This window comes from Salmo trutta, unplaced genomic scaffold (genome assembly GCF_901001165.1).
Source record: "Salmo trutta unplaced genomic scaffold, fSalTru1.1, whole genome shotgun sequence".
NCBI lineage: Eukaryota > Metazoa > Chordata > Actinopteri > Salmoniformes > Salmonidae > Salmo > Salmo trutta.
This window is the reverse complement of record NW_021822158.1, coordinates 13,570-36,956: the sequence shown is the minus strand read 5'-3', so window position 1 is coordinate 36,956 and position 23,387 is coordinate 13,570. Positions and strand designations below refer to the sequence as shown.

Genomic DNA, 23,387 nt, shown 5'->3' with positions numbered 1-23,387 from the left:
AAGGACACAGATGTGAATAAGGGCTCCTCCTATTGGAGGTTGTGTGGGCTCCCAGACAACACTCTGCTTCTGGCTAATTACTAGCGCTCCTATCTGACCGTCCACTGCTCCCCCCTCTCCCTTCCCCTTCTCTCCTCTCCCCTCTTCTATCCTTCTCTACTCTCCCCCGCTTTTCCGCTCCTCTCCCCTCCTCTCTCATTCTCTCCCCTCCTCTCCTCATTCATCTGCTGGCACCGTGCCATCATGGCCGTCCTCACAGTTGCCGAGCGCCTTTGTTCACACTAATTAAATCCGATTTTTGCCTCTCTGTACATCTTCATCTGTTCTCCCTCTTCTCTGGTCTAAGAATGAATAATAACCACATTACAGAGATACATGGTGATGATTAAAGATGGTTGTAAGTAACAGTCATCAAACGTCAGTTATCTAATTCATTAAGTTGTTTTCCAATTTCCTTTCTCATTTGCGGATATTGGTGTTAGTCATTTGTTTCATGTAATACTGCATCCGACTGGGTGTAATAAATGTATAACTGGTTTAGAATGCATTCTTGTTGGGTGAGTTAATGTGAGATGTCAGATCACAGGAGGACATGTCTGCTGGGCCAGTTGCAGTACAGCACAGAGCAGCAGTAAGGTGTGATTGAGGCTGATGGTGATCTGTGGTGTTCTCCAGGCCAGTGTCTAGGAGCTCTTGGAGAGGATACCTGCTAGCTGACTGGATGGTACTGTAGGTATTACACACGTACCAATGGAGGAAAGCACCTGGCTGGGTGAAGTATAGCTCTACTGCCTCCTTATGTATCTCTCTAGTGAAGTCTCTTCGCTGAGATTAGGTTGTATGTTGTTGTTAACAGTCTTTTTCAAAGCCCAAGTGTCTCCTTGTCCAAACATATGGCTGGCTCAGACACAGACTACCTCAAGGCCTTATTATTGCTGTGCCAATAACAGTTTGTCATCCAGTGAAGTCAAAAGCTGACAAACAAACTAACAGCAATCTAATTCTTACTAAGGATGAATACAAATGGGGCTTTGGGGACATATGTACTTTACATTAGTGTTTAATTATTGATAGTTCAAGCTCACAACCTTAGTGTTTAGAAGTATGATAAATACCCATAGAGCCCATTCAGAACGGCAACTCAATGTCACAATATCTGAGTGAAAAGACCTGTAGGATCTGTGTAGTGCCTCTTATCTAACAAACAGCCTTGATTACATAGATCCTATAAAGTGACAGGGTTTAGGAGACAGCTTGACACAGGCCTATGGATGAGCTCCCAGGAGGCTGTGTGCCTGGGGTCATGGGGAGGTGTGGTGGGGTTGTGGGGGAGGCCGTGTTTAGCTCCAGAGCTTGCATGCTGAAGAGAATACTAGAAAGAGAGAGAGCTGCCCTACTGTACCATTCAATGACATGATTTAAGTCCCTTCACTATAGTAATATTAAGCTCCATTTTTCCAAATGGAGGCATGTTTCTGATTATGGTCTCGCCTGGTGAGAGGATGATGTATCTACTCTATGCTCCATACGGAGGTCTGGTGGATCCAGGCCATGCAGTAGCAGACCCTGCTCTCGGGTTTATTTACAAGACAATAAGAGTCATCAATCCTTCCTCTCCCTTCACTTTTTACACTGCATTTACATAAGAGTGATTCTCTCTCTGTTCTAATGGTTTTGTTCCGTCATAAAAAAAAGTTCTGCTGTTCCTTGTGATCTGAAACCATGTGTTCCACAAATTCTCTCACTTAGAGCGTCCACAGCCATAGCAACCATGTCCACAGAGTTCTGGTTGAGAGAGAGCGGGCCTTGTTAAAGGCCCACAGATTGATGGGCCGGTAAGAAGTTTGGCCCAGTATTAGCACAGAACACAGAACAGCAGCACCACTACCACCACTCATTTCCCGAGTTATCAGCAGGCTGGGTCAAGCACCACTCCAGTACTTAGGCGGTGGGCTGTAGGTGGGTGAAGTGAGGGGTGAAAGGCGGGTCCTACCTTGACTTGAGTGATAGGGCTGGAGGATCTCTTGTCGTTCTTCAGGCCGGAGGGGGAGATGGGTCCGCTGTTGTTGGGAGGCTGGGGGAGGGGCGGCATCTTGGCACCAGGAGAGACCTGCATGCTGGCAAGCTGGGCGGCATACAGTTGCTGTAGAGAGGAGAGGAAGGAAACCCACAAGGCATTAACATCCAAAGCCAGACACCATTCAAAGCTTTCTCTCTCTCTCTCTTTTCCTCTCTTTCTCTTTCTGTCTCTCTCTCGCTCTCTCTCTCTCTCTCTCTCTCTCCTTCACGTCTTCTTCTCTTTCCATGCCTGGCAGAGAACCTCCATCAAAGGTCTTTACTGTATATCAAAGCTTGAATCCAGGGAGAGACAGCAGCCTTAAAAACCACACAGCCATGGCTCTCATTCAGCACACTTGGATCGCTCTTTTTCCACTCATCACAGAGAGAAGTTTTCAGACTCAACAGGAGAGAGACTGTTCTGATTTCCCTCCACAGTAGAGAGGTTTCTGTTGGGCTTTCTGGTCTGTAATAGGACACTACTACACAGCCACCTGAGCTGGCCCTCTATACGCCTGCCATCCCACACTGTTAGAAAACCAAACCCAGTTGGACTCCCATCACAGAACACATTAAACACATACATTATTAAGGCTGTACAAAGACCATTGATGTCATCATGCTTATTTTCCTTGGCGATAAATCAGTAACCAGTGGTGACTTACCACTCAGACGTGTGGTTTTGATGACTGGCTAAGCGTTTAATGACAATCACGTTTCCACACAGAAAAGGGGTTGAACTGTGTATAATATTCTATATGTCTACTGCTGTCCTGATTACCTGGCAGGCGCTTAGTGAACGGGTTATTACGGATACTGATATGGCTTTTGAAAACATATGTAAAATAACAGTTGTCAGACACACATCACAGAAAAGGGTGTTGGGTCAAGAAATCCCACAATACAATAAACATCATCATCATTTAAATAAACTTAAGGCAGATTGTCTATCATTGATGAAAGCTGGAGGCTTTAGTGATGCCTGTTAAATCTTCTAGGCACTATGAACTAGAGGTCGGCCGATTATGATTTTTCAATGCCGATACCGATTATTGGAGGACCCCAAAAAAAACTGCCGATACCGATTAATCAGACTATTTTTTATATATATATTTGAAAGAAGGACAATTACAACAATATTGAATGAACAATGAAAACTTTTATTTTAATATAATACATAAATAAAATGTATTTCGTCTCAAATAAATAATAAAACTTGCTCAATTTGGTTTAAATAATGCAAAAACACAGTGTTGAAGAAGAAAGTAAAAGTGCAATATGTGCCATGTAAAAAAGCTAACGTTTAAGTTCCTTGCTCAGAACATATGAAAGCTGGTGGTTCAATATTCCCAGTTCTTCAATATTCCCAGTTAAGAAGTTTTAGGTTGTAGTTATTATAGGACTATTTCTCTCTATACCATTTGTATTTCATATACCTTTGACTATTGGATGTTCTTATAGGCACTTTAGTATTGCCAGCCTAATCTCAGGATGTCACGCTCTGGCCATAGAGAGGGTTTTGTTATCTATTTTGGTTAGGCCAGGGTGTGACTAGGGTGGGCATTCCATGTCCTTTTTTCTATGTTTTTGTATTTCTTTGTTGTGGCCTGGTATGGCTCTCAATCAGGGACAGCTGTACATCATTGTCGCTGATTGGGAGCCATACTTAGGTAGCCTGTTTTCCTTTGGGTTTTGTGGGTGGTTATTTTCTGTTTTGTGAGTATACCTGACAGAACTGTTTGGCTGTCGTTTGTTTTTTCCGTTGTTTAAGTGTTCTCTTATAATAATAAAGAAGATGAGCACGATACACGCTGCGCCTTGGTCTAATCACTACGACATGCGTGACATGAGCACGATACACGCTGCGCCTTATTCTAATCACTACGACAGGCGTGACATGAGCACGATACACGCTGCGCCTTGGTCTAATCACTACGACAGGCGTGACATGAGCACGATACACGCTGCGCCTTGGTCTAATCACTACGACAGGCGTGACATGAGCACGATACACGCTGCGCCTTGGTCTAATCACTACGACATGTGTGACATGAGCACGATACACGCTGCGCCTTGGTCTAATCACTACGACATGCGTGACATGAGCACGATACACGCTTCGCCTTGGTCTAATCACTACGACAGGCGTGACATGAGCACGATACACGCTGCGCCTTGGTCTAATCACTACGACAGGCTTGACATGAGCACGATACACGCTGCGCCTTGGTCTAATCACTACGACAGGCGTGACATGAGCACGATACACGCTGCGCCTTGGTCTAATCACTACGACAGGCGTGACATGAGCACGATACACGCTGCGCCTTGGTCTAATCACTACGACAGGCGTGACATGAGCACGATACACGCTGCGCCTTGGTCTAATCACTACGACAGGCGTGACATGAGCACGATACACGCTGCGCCTTGGTCTAATCACTACGACAGGCGTGACATGAGCACGATACACGCTGCGCCTTGGTCTACTCCTTCAGACGGCCGTTACACAGGAGTTGATAGGTTTGAAGTCATAAACAGCACTGTGCTTCAAGCATTGTTAAGAGCTGCTGGCAAACGCAGTAAAGTTTAAATGAATGCTTACAAGCCTGCTGCTGCCTACCACCACTCAGTCAGACTGCTATATCAAATCATATACTTAATTATAATATAATAAACACACAGAAATACGAGCCTTTGGTCATTAATATGGTCAAATCCGGAAAACTATAATTTTTTTAGTGAAATACGGAACCGTTCCATATTTTATCGAACAGGTGGCAACTCTAAGTCTAAATATTGCTGTTACATTGCACAACCTTCAATGTTATGTCATAATTACGTAAAATTCTGGCAAATTAGTTTGCAATGAGCCAGGCAGCCCAAACTGCTGCATATACCCTGACTCTGCTTGCACTGAACGCAAGAGAAGTGACACAATTTCCCTAGCTAATATTGCCTACTAACATGAATTTCTTTTAACTAAATATGCAGGTTTAAAAAATATATACTTCTGTGTATTGATTTTAAGACAGGCATTGATGTTTATCGTTAGGTCCATTTGTGCAAAGATTGTGCTTTTTTTCGGCAATGCGCTTTTGTAAAATCATCACCCGTTTGGTGAAGTTGAAGTAGGCTGTGATTCGATGATAAATTAACAGGCACCGCATGGATTATATGCAACGCAGGACAAACTAGTTAACCTAGTAATATCATCAACCACATGTAGTTAACTAGTGATTATGCAAAGATTGATTGTTTTTTCTAAGATAAGTTTAATGCTAGCTAGCAACTTACCTTGGCTCCTTGCTGCACTTGCATAACAGGTGGTCAGCCTGCCACGCAGTTTCCTCGTGGATTGCAATGTAATCAGCCATAATCGGTGTCCAAAAAGGCCGATTACGGATTGTTATGAAAACTTGAAATCGACCGACCTCTACTACGAACATGTGAGTTATAATTCATGGGTATCTAATAACATTCAAATACAAATCTGACTTTCCACTATTTCCCAGTCAGTTTGAACACAGCATAAAGAAGATTGTTTTATGATCAGATCTGGAATGGATTATGTTTTTGTACTGACCCCTCTCTAAGAGACCACTAAGACCCACTCCCTATGTTGACAGCGCTACTGTTTGCCTCAGGCTATTATTGATTGGCCGCCAGGTAAGTGGTTAAATTGGCTTTTGTCCCTTGCTGTAAGTGGCAGGGGTCTGTCAACTAGGACTGCTGTCTCAGAGTGAGGGCTAGGTAGTGTACAATATGTACAATCTCTCACAGCTCCAGACCAGACAGACACCACCTCATCACTCTCTGACAAGCATTTCTGGCTCAGAGTAGGTAAGCCGCTCTGTTTCTATGTTATTCAAACGGATGGCGTTGTCAAGGAGAATTTACTTTCTGTTCGGTATGACCAATCAGCATGCCCCGTCTCATTTCCTGGTTTGCCGGGGCCCCATACAGACTCCATTTGTGTGGATGGAAAATGTGGCACAGCCCTGGTGGCCTGTGTGCCCCACCCTCCGTAGTGCAGACGCAGACTAAAGCCAAACAAAGCACTTTGTGTCCTGCTCACATATCTCCAGATATAAACAGGTATACTCTCCTGGACCTTTATCGCCGCCACATACACGCCACACAAAAGGTTCATTCTTCTGGGGGACCCGAGGCGAACAACAGCACATGGGCAGCGGAAATGACCGACTGATTATGTTCCCACAATGATAGCGCTGCCCCCGCCTCACACACAAACAGCCTTTTGTCTTCAAGGGGCCACAGAAATGGACACAACTCTACCCCCCACCCCAAATCCATCTCACTAATACAATGTTGAGTTAGTTTGAGCATTTTGGGTTAGGGTGACATAGTTGAGTTAGTTTGAGCATTTTGGGTTAGGGTGACATAGTTGAGTTAGTTTGAGCATTTTGGGTTAGGGTGACATAGTTGAGTTGGTTTGAGCATTTTGGGTTAGGGTGACATAGTTGTTTGCAGAGGAGTTGAGCATGGTCCTCGTTGAGAGCTGCCTGACTATGTCTCTAGGCTACACGTGGGGCTCCAGTCTGTGTAGGAGCGGAGCGGAAGCCAAGTCTGTTGGACAGATGTTTGTTAACAGAGCTGTAGATGGGCAAAGCCCCTGACCTCGAGTGGGAAGAACTTTATTGTTCCGGAAAAAGAGCATAATTGGGTTTTGCTTCAAATTAGAGGCAGTCAGCCTGGCTTTTGTGAGGCCTGATTAGCAGGACGTAGCCATGGGGTGAGGAGCTGCAGCTCTACCCAGCACAGGCAGACTCCAGGAGGTAAGAAACAATAAACACAATCAGGAGAGCAGGAAGACATGCAGGAGGGAGGTGTGACACGACACACAGTCCACCACTAACTAAACCATGCACCACTCAAGGACAGAGAGGAGGTAGGGCAGCGGAGGGCTGCCACGTCTCCGGTGCATTTCAGCCTAGTTGTGTAAAAATGTACGTGTTAACTAGCTGTGTACTAGGTGAAACAGAGGAGTGTGAGTTTGAGGGGGAGAGAGGGAGAGGGGGAGACAGGAGACAGCCTCTGGCTGATCTGACTGACTGACTAACACTGTCTCTGGCCAGGACACATGTTCCAGTCCCCTAACTGAAGGACATCTACCTTCCTGCCTGGCTCACAGAGGTCTCTCCCGGTAGGCCCACACACATACTCCCTTCCCCGCGCCCCCCGCCATCTTGCAGGGCTGCCATGGCAGAAGGTGCCTGTTGGTAATGAGGGTCACACTGAAAGTCAATGGTAAGACAGGGATCAGGGGCTGGGGACTGAGAAGAGCTGGCTTGGTGCCCCAGGTCCACTATGGCCAGCATGCAGCAGGTGGAGTCCTGAGTGGTCTCTGCTCTCTGCTCTCATCATCAGCAGTAGTGGTTTCACCCTGCACTCTCCTATTGCCACAAAAACAAACTACTCTCAAGCACTAAAACGCTTGACTTCACTGTCCTTACCAATTAAAATGGAAACGGCTATTGAGGGTAGGAATATGCCAGAGTGTTTGTGTTGAGTGAGTGTATGTGAGAGAGCGAGAGAGAGAGAGAGATAGAGAGACAGAGAGAGAGTGAGAGTGAGAGAGGAAAAGAGAGAGAGGAAAAGAGAGGAAGAGAGAGAGAGAGGAAAAGAGAGAGAGAGGAAAAGAGAGAGCAAATGGGGGTGAATAATGAAAACCTTTAACACAATAAGTTATGTCTATGATAAATGTCATGTTATGGTTTCAGTGCTATACTATAAATATTTGGGGCTGGTAAAGTTTCCTGTTTTTCTGGATGTTTGACATTATACTCCCTCAGCCCTCACCCCTCCCCATGGCTCTGCTGGGCAGGCAGGCAGGCAGGCAGGCAGACAGACAGGCAGGCAGACAGACAGGCAGACAGGCAGGCAGACAGGCAGGCAGGCAGACAGGCAGGCAGGCAGACAGGCAGGCAGACAGGCAGGCAGGCAGACAGGCAGGCAGGCAGACAGGCACAGAGGTCCTGCTGCCTGGGTTCTCCTGGGGATGATACTATTTCTGCCAGAACACAGAAACATGAACGAAAACTGAACAAAGCCTCTGTGTTGACTCCTACAGTATCCCCTTGCTCACAGAAAACAGTTAAAACACACACACACACAAACACACACACACACCCTTCCTGCGACCCCGTCCCTCCCTCCTTCTCTCCCTCCTTCCCTTCCTCCCTCCCCCCATCTCTCCCAGAAGAGCAGAGCACATCTCAGCGAGCATGGATTCCAAATGAGCGCGCCAGGCCCAAGGTCAGCTTGTTAGCCTCTAGTAATTAAAAACAAGCCCTCTGGAGGCGGAGGCAGAGGTTAAACGAGGAGGTTCACTTTTCTGCCTGCGACAACATTATAGTGAGATTACACACTCCACTGATGTTGGACATCTCAGCACATGTCCAGACCATGCTCCCAGCATATTAGACTCAACTGAGGCTATTTAGATATAGTATGGGGCATATATATAAAAGGCAATAGATCAATTACCCTTTTTTATGAATAAGGAAAACTCATTATTTTGCGTCTTGGATAAACCAATCCATTCGGAACAAAATAATGATTGTCAATCACAATTAATTTGATTTGTAGCCTGGTTTTCATTAAGTTTCCACACTTTTAATTTGGTGTTAAACGAAAAGGAAAAGCAACAACTAGAGAGGAGCATTGATAACAGGCAGAGTAGGTTCTGTACGTCACCTCTGCAATTTGTGAACTTGGGGCAGAGGAGGGAGAGCGAGGGGGATGTGGAGTGGGCTTTGGGGGAAAAACAGGGAGGGAGAAAAACATTTCTCAGAAAAACAAGCTGTAGAATCTTGTTTGGTCTTAAAGAGAAGGGCAGGGCCAAAGCTCAGTGACAGATGCTGTAAAATACAGTGGCAGATTTGGACAGCCTTCCTGCTCCCAGCCATTATGGTGCATTACACACTTACAACAACTGAGGCCTCAGATTCAACTCACTCTGACGCAACAGACACACTGAAAAACATCTCTGCAGAATATAAATGACTGAAAGAAAACACAGCTATTCTATACATCACGGCATTGTGAGTGTGATATCTGTCCGCTGTTTGAGGCAGTGGGTGTTCTCTCTCTCTCTCTCTCTCTCAGTCACCTCTGCCTTGCCTCTGCTGAGCAGTGGGGTGGACATGAGGGCATTAAATCATGCTCCGGTGCACCCCGCCGTTTAAAAGGCAGCGCAGCGCCAGCCCCGTTTGCCACAAGGCTTGTACAGGCTCATTGCCCAGGGCAACCAGGCAGGCTGACCCAGGCCAGGCCCAGATGTCAGGAGCGGAGGCAGGCGTCCTGGTGCACTGTGCCGATGCTTTCCAGTATGGCCGAACATCTGTCTCATCTGCTGGCACCCAACCTGCTACCCTGCTCTACCCCTCCTCCTTCTCTCCTTCTCTCTCTTTCCAGCCTGCCTCACTCTAATACACACACACAAATGTACACACACTCTCAACAACACATTCCTTCTCATCTTGGATCTAACTATCCTAGCCTAGCACTGTGTGGGTTCTCCAGGCCCAAAGCTCCTAGTCATCAGTCAGGCCCCTGAGCCAGCCCTCACATTCAGCGCCTCTCACTGCATTATCCACACTGTCTGTCCATCTGTCCCTCTGTTCACTAAATAGTCTATCCAGCTGCTCACCTAGCCATTCCATTAGCTCTCCTCCTCTCCACACACAGCTAGCACTGCTGCACTGCTCTGAGTTACCTTCAAAGACCACACTGCTCTCTTTTCCTCTCCTCACAAACAGAGAACCAGCTGCTCTCTCTCTCTCTCTCTCTCTCTGTCTGTCTGTCTGTCTGTCTGTCTGTCTGTCTGTCTGTCTGTCTGTCTGTCTGTCTGTCTGTCTGTCTGTCTGTCTGTCTGTCTGTCTGTCTGTCTGTCTGTCTGTCTGTCTGTCTGTCTGTCTGTCTGTCTGTCTGTCTGTCTGTCTGTCTGTCTGTCTGTCTGTCTGTCTGTCTGTCTGAGTTCTTCTCTCTCTTTAAACTCAAAGTGAAAAGTGCTTCACTTGTTGTTGGTGATGGCAGAGGCCCCAGTCTCTCCACACATCCGGAGTACACATGCATTTGCCTCCAAACAAAAGATAATACCAGGTTTCCTGCTCTCCCTCTCTGTTTGGGAGTCTTCGAGACTCTGAGTCCTCCCTGTCACTCCAGCCGTCTCAGCCACTGAGTGCCCTCCACACGCATCTCTCTCTGCTCAGATCTGGTCTGGTTGTCATTGTAGCACGTGGGCTGCTGCTTTTCATGTGTTTATGACAGCGAGGCTGAAGCAGGTTTAGCATGGGACCTGAGTGATACCATTTCCACTGGGATGGATGGTAATTGCAGTGTAAAGTCACCACTCAAGCAATTTAACATCCAATATTTTAAAGCTTAAGGATGTAGCGGCCTGTGTAATTTGGTGGAAGAAAAGGAGCAGGAGTGACACACAGAAAGAGCATAAGAAAAGACATGAGAGAAAGAGGGTAATATACAAAGCAGGAGATGGAGGAGAAAGCAGGGAGATACAGATGAGAGAAAGGGTTAGAGCGAGACTGAGGGGCAGAGACAGATAGGGAGAAAATTTGAGATTTGACAGAGTGAAAGCAGAGGCTCCCATTTGCTGCTCGCTCTGATCCTCTATAGAGAGGACCCAGATGTTCCACTTTATCCAATGATGATTTCTCTAAAACTGCTTAAACCCCAAAGTCTGGCTCCAATGATAAAAACAGTCCTGTCTAAAGTTCCCCCTCCTGTTTATCACCCTGGTAAAAGGGCCCAACAATGTATCAGGCCTACATCAGCTTTCAGGAAATTGTTTTTCACGGGGCAATTTATGGGAGAGGGGATAGTGTACAAACAACAAATTAAGTTCAACTCCAAATAGAAAATTAATTTGTGAAATTTAAGGAAATTCTTCTCTTGTTTTGTCCGCTCAATTGAATATAGTGGGTGGTGGAACACATCGGGGGTACACTCTGAGCACAATTTCCCCTGTTAGGTGAGATGTGTCAGTTGTAATCAGGCCAGGACAGTCCAGGATGGAGCCATTGTTTCCTGCTTGTCCTAAGCTCATCCCAGGCCTGAGTGGACCCTAATGAAGAGGGGCACTCGGTCGGAGGGATAGTTTACACACCTTCACTCCTGTGACTCGTAGACGAGGGCCAATCTGTCAGGGAAGCATTGAGTGAAATTGCCTTGTGTACTGAAAATGCCTGGCGACAGCCTCTCCCTGCCAGCCACCATGGCCACGCCATCCCACCCTGTATTGACAAGCAAATTACACTCTCCAACACTCAAACGCACCAACCAAGATTAATTTACATCCATCAGCCCTAAACCTTTGTTACCTTGGTTTTTTATGCCTGGAGAGAAAGGGCAGAGAGGAGGGGGAGTGAGAGGATCCTCTGCGCAGGGCCCAGACTGTTATGACAGTGGAGATTGTGAGCGGGTGCGTGGCCAACATTAAGACTGACAGAGCGGCTAGCATCCCTGACTGGATGGCTGAGCACATTACTGCTGCTGCATTGTGGGAATTAATTCCTCCAATAAGATACTTTTTTAAGGTTCATATATTTCACAATCTAAACTGAGTAAATTGGTGAAAATTATACCTTGCCAGGCTGCTGACAGGGAGAGATATTTTAATTAGAAAGGCATGCTGAGCCAATGCCATGCAGGGGGAGGGTCCTCAGCCCAGGAAGTTGAAGGGGTTGCTGAGTCTCAGTGCTTCCTGTCTGGTGATGTGTGAAAACCAAACTTAGTGATATGGTCATTACTGATGATCACACCCAGAACACACACTTCTGTCTGACTGATCCTCCACAGGATCTCCTCAGCAATTAGCAGCACAGATGCTTTGTTAAAAGATTAGCATGTAGAATAAGAGCCTACACAGACTAGGAGAGACATCAGAGATACACTGGAGGAAAAAACATGATAACCCACTGGGCACAGACATCAGTTCAACGTGTAGTTTTGATTTACATTTGGTTGAGTTGTCAACTAATGTGAATTCAGTGTGAAATCAACAAAACATGTCACCGTGTCATTAGATTTAGGTTAAATGTTGGGTGATAAAAATACCAAATGACCTTACGTTGATGACTTTTTGCAAATCCAATCAGTTTTCCACATTGATTAAACGTCATTTCCCAGTAGAAACTAACATCATAATGTGATGCTTCCTGTACTTAGATGCACAGCTCCAATTACAGTAGTTGTCCTTTCACTGACAAGGAGCCACAGTGTAAGCCAGACAACTGCCGGACAAAGTGTCTCCTCATATCCTCTCACCACAAATGACACGTCTCCTCTTTGTAGCTCTGTTGTTCTTGTTGACTAAAAGAACATATTGTCTGCTTCTTTTGTCCTGATGTGACTTGTGTGACACACACAGAGCTCCTGCTGTGTTCTCTCTTGGCGTCTCCCTCTGTTTCACTGGTAGACTGAGGGAGATGGGCGGCGGAAGCTAACACTATTATCACTATGAGAGGAGAGAGTGAACTTAACTTAATCACTTCCATCTCTGCCTTCATATTCTGTTTTAATCATCCTGTCCCCCAGCGCTTTGTAGAAGAAGTGATAGGAGTCACATGGTTAGCTTGTTGATCCCAGCACTAGAGAAAAGGGCATGTTTGACTTGCCTTGCTGTTTTAAGGGAGACTCTATGCAGGGTAAATAGCAGCCGGCAGCCGGAATATACCACAGGCGGACAGGCTTCAATTAATAGGAATCCACCTCTTTTTGTTTACTGTGTTCTCTAAAGGTCAGCCAAGTCATGGTCTTTGAGGCTCTGTTTTCGCCCATTCCCAGGGTTAAATACGTTATCAGAATGAATGGCTGAAGCCCCCTCCTCACCCCAGCCTAACCTTCAGATATATGGCTAGCCCATCTGACCTAGAACACAACTATAAATAGACACTCAGTAGGCCTAGACTGTGCTAACCTCAAGCTTTCTCTATGATACGCAGAGAGTAACACACACACACACATACTCACAGACACACACGCAAGAAGAACATGAGCAGACTCATCCCACACCTTCCACGTTCCTGATTGTTCTTCCCATGGCTGCATGGCTCGCTGCGTGACAAAGCAGGGCTCTCCAGCTCCAACTGCAAGCATTGTTAGAACTTGCCAAGGCTCATTAATGCTGAGAGCGATAAGCTCTGAAGGACAAATTGTGCTCATGTACCAGCAAGAAGAAAAAGTTACAAGACACTTTCCTCTCAGCCTTCCCCTCCTCCCTCCTCCTAGTCCTGTCTCGGTTTTGTTTTGCTTCAGTCCTGGCTATCAGAATCCTGGCTATCAGAGAGCTTAATGTTTAATTGCTATCAACAGCTTATCACTGGTGTTGACAAAACAACGGCCACAAAAAGCAGGCGCTTGGAGAGCTGTTTTTCTTTCGCTCTCCTTTCTCCTTTGTTTCAAAGGAAGAACATTAAAGTCTACTGACGATCCTTATTCAAGTAGTTTCAGATAGCCTTAAATATTTATGATTACACAGTTTCAAAAGATATCCTCAATCTTCATACTTCACAGAACTGCAAAGAGCGCTTTGATAATTTCTTAAGCAAGCAGGCAGGAGTAATAGCATTAGTGTAATTGTACAGAGGGTTTCGCTGCTTCCCATAGCCATTCTGTGTAGTGGTTATGTAAATAGAACTCAGAGAAAGTAACCTGGGGAATACATATTGTCAATTTGGATAGAATTGCATGCTCGGGCCTGGAGAGGAGCTGGATGGTAATAGTGCTGATAATTATAACGGTAATGACTATGAAGATGGAACCCAGATAATTATCTTTATTAAACAGTATAGCCTGGGGTTAGCCCCTGACCCCAGTTCAGCTCTAACAGCTTCATGTGAACGCTCCTGCAGGGCTTTGGAGCCTATCCCAGCATTCTCTCCTTCTGTTCAGGAATCAAGCTCTCTCTCTCTCTCTCTCTCTCTCTCTCTCTCCCTCCCTCTCTCCCTCTCCCTCCCTCCCTCCCTCCCTCCCTCCCTCCTGATTGCATTTAGACTGCACACCCCTCTGTCTGCTCACAACACATGCTGCTTTAGGTCATACAGTGTAATGCAGGAACATCAGAGGTCTGTATTTATATTTCCTAATACAGTAAACAGTCTCTGTCTGATAGATTCTACAGGACGTGATTAAGGTAACTGGAGGGATTTTCATTCCCTCTAATAACTATTATCATCCTAACTCCCATCTCTGGTGGAGCTATGGGGTTAAATCCTCTATAAAACAGGGTAAACTGCATGTGTAAGGTGATAAGCTTGTAAGAGCTAGGGCCTCCAGGATTATTTAGTGTGCAGCTCATTACTTAGCATACAGCTGCTTAGCCGTTTTTCTGCCCTGGGCTTGGCAGGCGTCCTGAGCAGCATTCTTTGTCGTAGCACATACCTGAAGCTGGAGGGGGCTGAGTCCTGACGCTGTCGCTGCTGCCATTGTGGATGGAATGAACTGCACCGGGTAGTTATCACCTGTCGGGGGGAGAGAACAATGTGCACAGGTTGAGACAATGAGCTAAGGGAGCTGGGCCCACAGCATCCAAGCATGTGCCAACACAGTCCCTGGGCCCTCCTCTCCCTCTCCTCTCCTCCTCTGGGCCCTCGGCTACCGGCCCAAACATCTGCACCAACAAAAGGCTCAGCTGGGCCGACTGGAGCAGGATTACTCAGGAACGTATCCCTCCTCACCACCCCCCTCCTCAAACTCCCACTCCCTGCTCTCCATCTCCACGCTGGAAACCAACAGGCACTATGAAAGGTGTGTGTGTGTGTGTGTTAAATGTCTGTGTGATTATAAGTGATTACACAGAGGAAGTGGCGTGTTCTCTCAGGCATTTGTAGACATGCCCTGCTATTGTTTGACACAATATTGTTTGTTTGGCAGTGAGAGTTTTGGCAGACAAGAGGGAACAGCGCTTTAAGAAACTAGTTAGAACAAGTGTGTTGTTACAATAACACGGTTTTTATCTTGGTATCACATCAATCTAACCAGTATGAATTACTCTTTTTATATCATTTTTATTTTATTGCTTTACAGTGCCTTGGCAAGCTGTCAGTGAGTTTGAAGGACAGGTATGTAGTAGGTGGAGTCTATATGATTGATGTTGTGGGAGCGGTGAGTGTGTCACTCAGTACCAGAAGCCTTTACTCAGCCCAGTGTGTTCAGACAGACAGACAGACAGACAGACAGACAGACAGACAGACAGACAGACAGACAGACAGACAGACAGACAGACAGACAGACAGACAGACAGACAGACAGACAGACGCCTACTGGCGTGAGGGGAGCGGAGAGGGGAGGGCAGTGGAGAGGAGAGCGGAGAAGGGAGAGCGGAGAGGGGAGTGGGGGTTGACTGAAGCATGCGTACTGAGGGGGAATTGGCCCAAGTTCAGACCCCACTTCCGCCTGTCACTGCATATGGAGCCATTAAGCCACAGGCATGAGGGTACATGTCTATACATTGTCTTTTGTGGAAGACACATTTCAGTTAAATGCATTCAGTTGTATTGACTAGGTATCCCCCTTTCCCTTGTTCTTCCTTCACCCTCACTTTGCAATCTTGTACAGCACAGCACATTGTGCTACAGCAAGGAAATTCAATCCCCATTTAAGGCAGGGGCAAATAAAATCAGGCCAGTGAAGTGATTTCAAATTGTCTCGTAGGAGGGGTGCGGTGTGGGTCGTTACTACCCGCATGGTCTTTTTTCTCTCAATGCATGAGTATGCCATCCCTCTCTCTGTGCAGAGAAGGAGTGGGGGAGTTCTGCGTGACTTCAGGGGGGGCTCAATGACAAGTCATGTGAAACCAGGGAGGAAGTCATGTGAAACCAGGGTGGGGTCAGCTGCCAAGAGAGGACATCCCCGGCACTGTACTGGGGGGTCTGTAGGTGGGTCTCGGGGGTCTAGGGGGTCCAGGGTTGCATGCAGACTCCAGTAGACTGGGCGTGCTGCCAGCCTGGTGTCAGTAATGAAAGAGAATCAGGGTTTCAAAGTGTGCTGCTGTCCTGAGGACGGCTGACCCCATGACTGATCCCATGGTCAGGCCTGGGTGATGGATCACTAGGAGGGTTAAACGGGGGGGGATGATGCCATGGCTGTGTCAGAGCTGGGTACATGACTCTGGCAGCACGCTATGGATCGGGTGTTTGTTGTCACTCCTGGAACTGCTGAGGGATGAGATGGATGGATTCCCTTCATCATGACAAGCCGGCTGCCGGAGCCCTGATGCAGCACAGTGACCACTGTGATCCAAACAGGATCTCTCATCCACAGTGAACCAAACTCAAGGGTGATTTAAGTCCTGTCAGAGCTTACATACAGAGGGTCCTCCATAGGAATCAACCAGTAATTTACCTCTGATATGGTCGGTACTACCAACAAGACCAGTATCAAAGACATTCCCTGTCCAACAAGACAGATGGGGCCAACGAGCCGCTAGCTGTTCAACATCATAATGCTATAGAGAAAGTGAAAGCAGAGACAGACAGGAGCTGCTGAATAATGTTTAAAGGTCTCTGTCTGTGATGGTAATGGTGGAGAGAAAGGTTCATCTCATCCTGCATTCCTTTCTCAGCCAGGTGTCATGCTGAAAAATGGGCCCAATTAAGTTGAGTTGTGTGGGACTGAGCGGCATCGGGCCCTGACCCTCTAAATCGGTGAGCACCCTCATATCTAGTGCAGGGCCCTCCAGCTGCCTGGAGCCTGGGCTTGAGGACACCACAGCCTGAGAGCCTGGGCTCAACACTAATGACAAGGAGTGGGTAGGACCATAGAGCAGGGCCTGATGCAGGAGAAGGGAAAAGCCTCTCTCTTACAGAGCTCTTCACAACTGGGCACCTGATGCCAAGGGCAATGTGAAATATTCTGTCAGAATACTAGAGTTCTTTGAAAACAAGTGGCTCTGGAATGAACGTTCAATTACTAACTCTATGCCCTATTTCACTTTCTCTGTTTGAAGTGCTAACAATGTCTCTATCCAGCTAAACAAGGTGGTGAGAGAGTTGGTGCTGAACAACAATAGAAGGCCTAACACTTGTGAGCATGAATGGCTGACACAGATTCCATGGAGCTCTAATGCAGCTACTGTATTCAGTCACAAGAGGGACAAGCCAGTCGGTTATTGTGCGCCGGCGGAAACATAAATGCAGCAGCAGTCATTCCAGCTGGATGTCTATGTGTGTCCTCATCATAGCATAGGGACCCAATGACCATGGAGTCATTCTGCAGGACCATTAGACTACTATCAGAGTGAATGTCTCTGTGTCCATGTAAACAGAGCGAGCTGGGGTCTATTTGTTTAAAGGATGACCTGCGTCTCTGCTCTGCCATGCAACGTCAGGGCCATTGAGCACAGTGTGCAGAGGGAGATATGGCACGATGCTACGATGCTGGCAATAGTTCTGTCGTCGTGGCAACACCGCGGGGTCAGGGTCATAAGCAGTGGTCCCTGGGAGGGTCTGTCTTATAAAGATGACATCAGATTAGTGTGCCCTAGCGTGGAAGTGAACGCTTGGCCACTTCCCTAGTCTTCATGGAGGGTGGACACAGCAGCACCCTCTAATCTAGCAGACTGGTCATGAGGTAGGATCTTGTGTTGGGGGTTGAGGATAATAGAGACGTTAAGCTACTTCAGTTGATGATGGTAGTCATTGGTAGTCATTTCCAGACCTTTTTTCCTTTTCTTTATGAATAACTCATGAATTATTCAGGGTCTGTGTGTACACATGGCGACCCATGCATGCCGTGAGTCCATAATACCTTCTGTTATTTGTACTAAAACATTTTCCATGTCAAATGTATTAAAGAAATCGACAGGCAAAAGAATCCCCTCAGGCGCTGTGTTCAAGCTGTTATGCTTCTGTAGTTCCAAAATAGCTGACTATTTTTTTCATCCTGTGGCTTTATAGTGAATGTATTAGCTGCACTACCACACCTTTTAATGATCTGCTATTTACCTGCTGACTAGACTAGCCAATCTTACTCCTCCCCCTCTGACTTCCTCCAGGTCCTGGAGTTACCTCAATGTTGTGATACGACGCTAACAACAAATGTATTTCTGAGAGCATTCAGGACAGACAAAAAGAGGCCTGGACTTTCCCTCCCCAGGTCGGTCAGGGAGATGAGAAAACCGTTGCATGTGCAATTTTACTTTACTTCCAGCCGATAGTCAATGTTCAGCAAGAATTAAAAGGAATACCCAGCCATAGCGCTAAGGGGAGAGAGGCTGTGTGTCTGGGTCCACTCCAGGTCAGGGATCTGCCTGAATATTTCATTACAGAAGCCCAGGGTGACACATCTTTAATTCTCAGCAACAATGAGCAGGAAGTCAAACAACAAGTCATAGCAATTTCCCACAAATTTGTTTTGGGATGTGGAATGTGTTGCGTGTGGATCCGTTCTCTTTCTCTGTTCGTCACACAAAGGGAGAGGGAGGCAAGCTGCTACAGGCAAGGTGAGCAGAGGGGGCCTTCACCCTTCATCCTCACAGGACAAATTACTGTATGCCTGGGAGACGCTTGCCCTCCTCTTCCTCCTCTCAATTTTACACCTTAACCCTGACTCTTCTCATCTCTTCTTTCTCCTACTGTCTGTCTGTCTGTCTGTCTGTCTGTCTGTCTGTCTGTCTGTCTGTCTGTCTGTCTGTCTCTCTCTCGATGTCTGTCTGTCTGTCTGTCTGTCTGTCTGTCTGTCTGTCTGTCTGTCTGTCTGTCTGTCTGTCTGTCTCTCTGTCTCTCTCTCTCTCTCTCGATGTCTGTCTGTCTGTCTGTCTGTCTCCGGATGAGTGACATGTGCCAGCTCATCTCCATAAAGAGATACAGAAGGACAAGACACTATCTCAGGATAGTATGTGTGGACATGAATACTGTACTGTTTCTGGTGCTATCACATTCTACCATATGCAGTATGTTTAAATTGACATCTAAGCTGTACATAATCCTTTGAGTGATTGATGAGTACAGTGAGAGAGTGAGGGGGTCAGGAAGTGCCTAGGTAGAGTACTGTGTTACTGCAGCAGGCTGTTCCCTCAGCAGATTCTTCCATAGTGATTACAGCCAGAGAAGTCAAGACACTTTCATGTTGAAAAGCTGTTTACATTCCAGTGCTCCTTTACTCATATCTATTGTTGAACAGATATGTTGCCTTGGATTTGAACACGGAACACTCCCCAAGGCTTGGCTCCATTTACAAGGTGACATAGAGTACTGTACGTCATCTGCCTTGGCCTTGCTGACTACACTTTTATTTGATGCCGTATGGAGACTGGAATATGTGTATTGTAAGGACCCTATGATAACTGGGGCAGCATTACTGACATAAAATACATTGCAAGTAAATGTATGCAATATATAACCATAATAAATATGTGGGATGGAATATATTGGGAAAGGCCCTTCATCAATGTCAGAAGATGACCCATGCTGTCAAAATGAACCTGTGTCTGTGAGGAGGAGAACTGCATGTACATAACATTGAGAAGTAGACAGAGAACAGGACAGACAGAGACACAGGAAGAAACAACAGAGAGAGAGAAAGAGAGGAGCATACCTGGCTTGTAAGAGATTCCCGGTGGGAAGAGAAAGCCCTGCTGGGCTGCGGCGGCTGCTGCCAGGGTGCGTTGGTCGTGTGGAAAAATGGGGATCATGAGCGGAGGCATGTGACCCTGGACCTGCTGAACAGAGAGAGAAGCTGAGATCAGAGAGAGGCCTAGCTGAGCTGCAGACACAGAGCAGCACACTGAGGCAGGCAGGCAGGCAGGGGGAGAGGAGAGGGGAGCACAGAGCAGATCACAGCCTGGCCTAACACGTCCTGACAGGGGGCTCTGTGGCTCTGACGGCCCTCGTGTGCTCACACAATACCTGGCCCGGCCGCGTCTGTTCCTAATCCCCCCAACACTATTTCACATAGGAACATCAAAGGACCCTGCTGCACGCGCATTGTCCCCCCCCCCCGCCGCTTAGAGGGTATGACACGTGGGAGGCAAAGGACGGGAATTGAGGTTACATTATATATTTGAGCACCTGTAGAGGGCTGTGTACGGTGTGTGTGTGTGTACGGTGTGTGTACGGTGTGTGTACGGTGTGTGTACGGTGTGTGTACGGTGTGTGTACGGTGTGTGTACGGTGAGTGGGATGACTGATGGTGACAGATACAGACTGGTATGGGAATGGATCAACAAAATGTCCTCAGTCTGTTCGCTGTAGTGTCGGTGGTGTGGTGAGATGGGAGGTCGAACCATAACGCTTTATACAGACATGCACAAACAGACAGGGACATCCTCACACAAACAACCAGCTGCCCTGACTGACAGGGGAAGATGAGCTCAGATATACAGCCTCTATCTCATACTTTTGGAGGATCATTTATACAGACGATAAAAGCCCAGGCAATCCGGTAATTTACAGCAACGGCTTTCAGACGCTGTCTGTTTGTGATATTTCATCTTAACGTCCAGAGCCATGCCCTGCCCCCCACATATCCTACACTGCTCCTCAAACTGTCTAAACTGTTTCAGTCTAACATTATTAACCTTCACTGTCCACGCTGAAGCTGACTGTCCCGTTCTGACTCTCTACGGCAAGAGGATAAATATGTGCTCTCGCTGTGTGTGTGTGTGTCTTTGTGTGTGTGTGTCTGTGTGTGTGTGTGTGTGTGTGTGTGTGTGTGTGTGTGTGTGTGTGTGTGTGTGTGTGTGTGTGTGTGTGTGTGTGTGTTGTTAATGTCTCTTAGAGGCAGTGTAGTGTGTGGGGGGGCATCAGAATGAGACTCATGCTGAGGGCTGAAGTAGAGCCCAATATGACTGTGATCCTCTGCTTCCTGTCTGCCGGTGATAGGGAGCAGCCAGGCTGTGTTGGGCCTGCGAGGGTTAATCTAGCACCGGGCCAGCCCACCTCAGGGGAACCCGCCTGGAAAACGGGTTAATAAAGGTCAGCCCCCAAAATAAACACTTTACAAAATGTTTCTCCATTCATCCCTCTTTAAAATCAACTCGCAATAAAACGGGTCTGGGTGCAATTACTCCCGCAGCATTGGGGCATGAAATCAACCTGCTCTGAGCAACGACTTTTCCCCCACGTTCTAGCTGAGGTCTGCTTATGATCTCTGTCTGCTCCCCCTGTGTGCCCTGATCTGGTGCAGCAGGGCCCGTTCCCCACCGCTATATGTCCTCAGGACCACTCTATCGATCTGGCCAGAGGTGCAGAGGTAGACTCAAAATGAAATAAATAACACTTTCTGTCTACGGAGCTTTTCAACAAAGTGCAAGTATAGAAAGTACATTAGAAAAGGAATGGGGAAGCATGTCATTTCCTTTTTTCTTTCCTATAATCTGAAAAGTATTTCTGTAAAATGTGCTGCTGCTGGAGAAAAGTCAATGACCTGGGAGACTGGTGGAAATGACCTTAAATAAAATGTATTTTTTTGTGAGATTGGTGTTCCAGGTTTCTAGGCAGAGGGGATGAAAGATGGCCCTTGGCCCCGCATGTATAGAACATATGGAAAAATGCAATAATGAATGTCCCAACATGAGTTAGAGCCAGCGACAGGTGAAGGGGCACACTGGGGAACAGGGCCTGCCCTGTGTTGGGGGGTTCGTTCTATAAAACCAGATGAAGTATGTACTGCACTCACAGTGCAGAGAAAGACTCTCTCCCTCCCGGTATGTCAGTCTACCCTCAGGAAGGTTATTAAGGTTAGTCACAAACATAATTGCAATTAACCTTACTCGCATTAAACTAACAAAACGAATCAAGCAAAGCCAGGGTGTTACACTGAAACAGCTGCTCCAAATGTGGAACGTAACTGGAACTATTATTGTAATAAGCTGAATACACTGAGCTTCATAGATTCAACACATTTAATCATAATTCTATTACTCCATAGCTATGAGCGGCTTATATCACTGATAAATATTTATCTTAACTATTCCCTGTCCACCATTTTTTCCAACAGTAATATCATCAGTTTAGTTGTTTAATGAAATCAGACGTTTGTTCATACAAAAGACTGAAATAAATTTGTTTCGGCATGTCGACATTAATTACTGTAGAGATCTCTCTAGGAGCAGATTGAGATTCTGTTCAGATATCTGATGCCATATAATTGGAATCTGAGTGAAAATCTATATCAAGAAAATACAGTGTCAGTCAGACAATAGCTAAACTCATCAAATATCCTGAATGTTGCCTACAAACAAAGCTGTGAATGAAAAGGGGAATCTCTCGTGACAGCACTGGGTTTTTAATGAATAGATATCACAATAAAGAGATTTACCCAGGCAAGAGGAAATGTAAATGTGTATCGGGGAAAATAAGTGCATTGGGTTTGAATGGTTGTGATTTACAGTAATGAGCACTGTGCATTAAACTTTAATTTACTCTGCTAATGTCAGAGAAAGGGAAATCAAATCTGGAGAAGCTTCAAAGTGCCAGCTAATAGTGGAAGTCTAGCCTTCAGCCTGTCAATTAACGCATGGCATGGTAGTTCAGCAGACAATGCATTTATCAATTTACACATTATCATTCTCGTTTTCCATTGACTGGAAACAACCGTCAAAAAAGCATCAGAAGAATGCCAGTTATGAGGATACATTGTTGATAAATTACAGATAATTTCCCAGACAAAAAACTTCCATTTCAGTGTGTGAATTTGTGTATGTGTGTGTTTGTGTGTGTCAGTTTCTCCACACTTTGTGGCAACACCCAGACCCTGAAAGAGTTACCCTCAAGTTCACCAGCCTATCGGCTGGGCACCCAAAACGTTTCTATTGCCAGGATGATGTTGAGGAGTCTGATAGAATGAAGTGGAGCAGATGTGAGCAGAGCACTTGGGCAGCGTCCTCCCCACTCATTGTTACGCTGGCACTGTTCCCTCTTTGTCTTAGCACTGCTAAGCACTGGATAATACCATTTCACGCCATCTGCCCCAAAGCTTCATTAAAGATACATGAATGGGCTATCTTATGAGGAACAGGTGCTATTGTTAGTCCCAGAAGACTCTGCACTGAGGATCGGACTCTGAATACTTGAGGAAGAGCATCTGTAGTGATCAGTCAGACAGATAGTTGGCTGGGGCAGCTCCCTCTGCCAGCACATGCACCAACAGAGGTTTCCAGGGGTGAGAGAGGCCTCTCAACTGCCTTGCAACATGTATCATCAATTCAGATGACCTGATGAAGTCTGTACCAGTCCAGAGTGCAATCTGTTTCGCTCTCAACGATGTGCTGGCATAATGAGAAATGGCACTAACTCAGTTTTAATTAGATTTAACACTGTGAACAGGATTTAAAATAAATAAAA

At 46.4% G+C, this 23,387-nt stretch overlaps 1 protein-coding gene across 1 annotated transcript; it reads right to left on the bottom strand.

Annotated features, from left to right (window-relative positions):
• Positions 1-337: 337 nt before the first annotated feature.
• Positions 338-20,147, bottom strand: LOC115180751 (transcription factor SOX-6-like). The gene is made up of 3 exons (XM_029742930.1): positions 19,639-20,147; positions 14,485-14,564; positions 338-2,143 (listed from the first exon to the last, which is right to left on the bottom strand). Exons 1-3 carry the CDS (start codon positions 19,745-19,747, stop codon positions 1,910-1,912), a joined length of 423 nt encoding a protein of 140 aa, XP_029598790.1. The 5' UTR covers positions 19,748-20,147; the 3' UTR covers positions 338-1,909.
• Positions 20,148-23,387: the final 3,240 nt, after the last annotated feature.

What these genes read in the sequence shown, in the direction of transcription:
- LOC115180751 (XM_029742930.1), bottom strand. Translation starts at nt 19,747, where the DNA reads ATGCCTCCGCTCATGATCCCCATTTTTCCACACGACCAACGCACCCTG. An exon ending in GGGAATCTCTTACAAGCCAG is followed by an intron (nt 14,565 to 19,638) that starts GTATGCTCCTCT and finishes TCCCCCCGACAG; the next exon opens with GTGATAACTACCCGGTGCAG. An exon ending in TCAGCCCCCTCCAGCTTCAG is followed by an intron (nt 2,144 to 14,484) that starts GTATGTGCTACG and finishes TCCTCTCTACAG; the next exon opens with CAACTGTATGCCGCCCAGCT.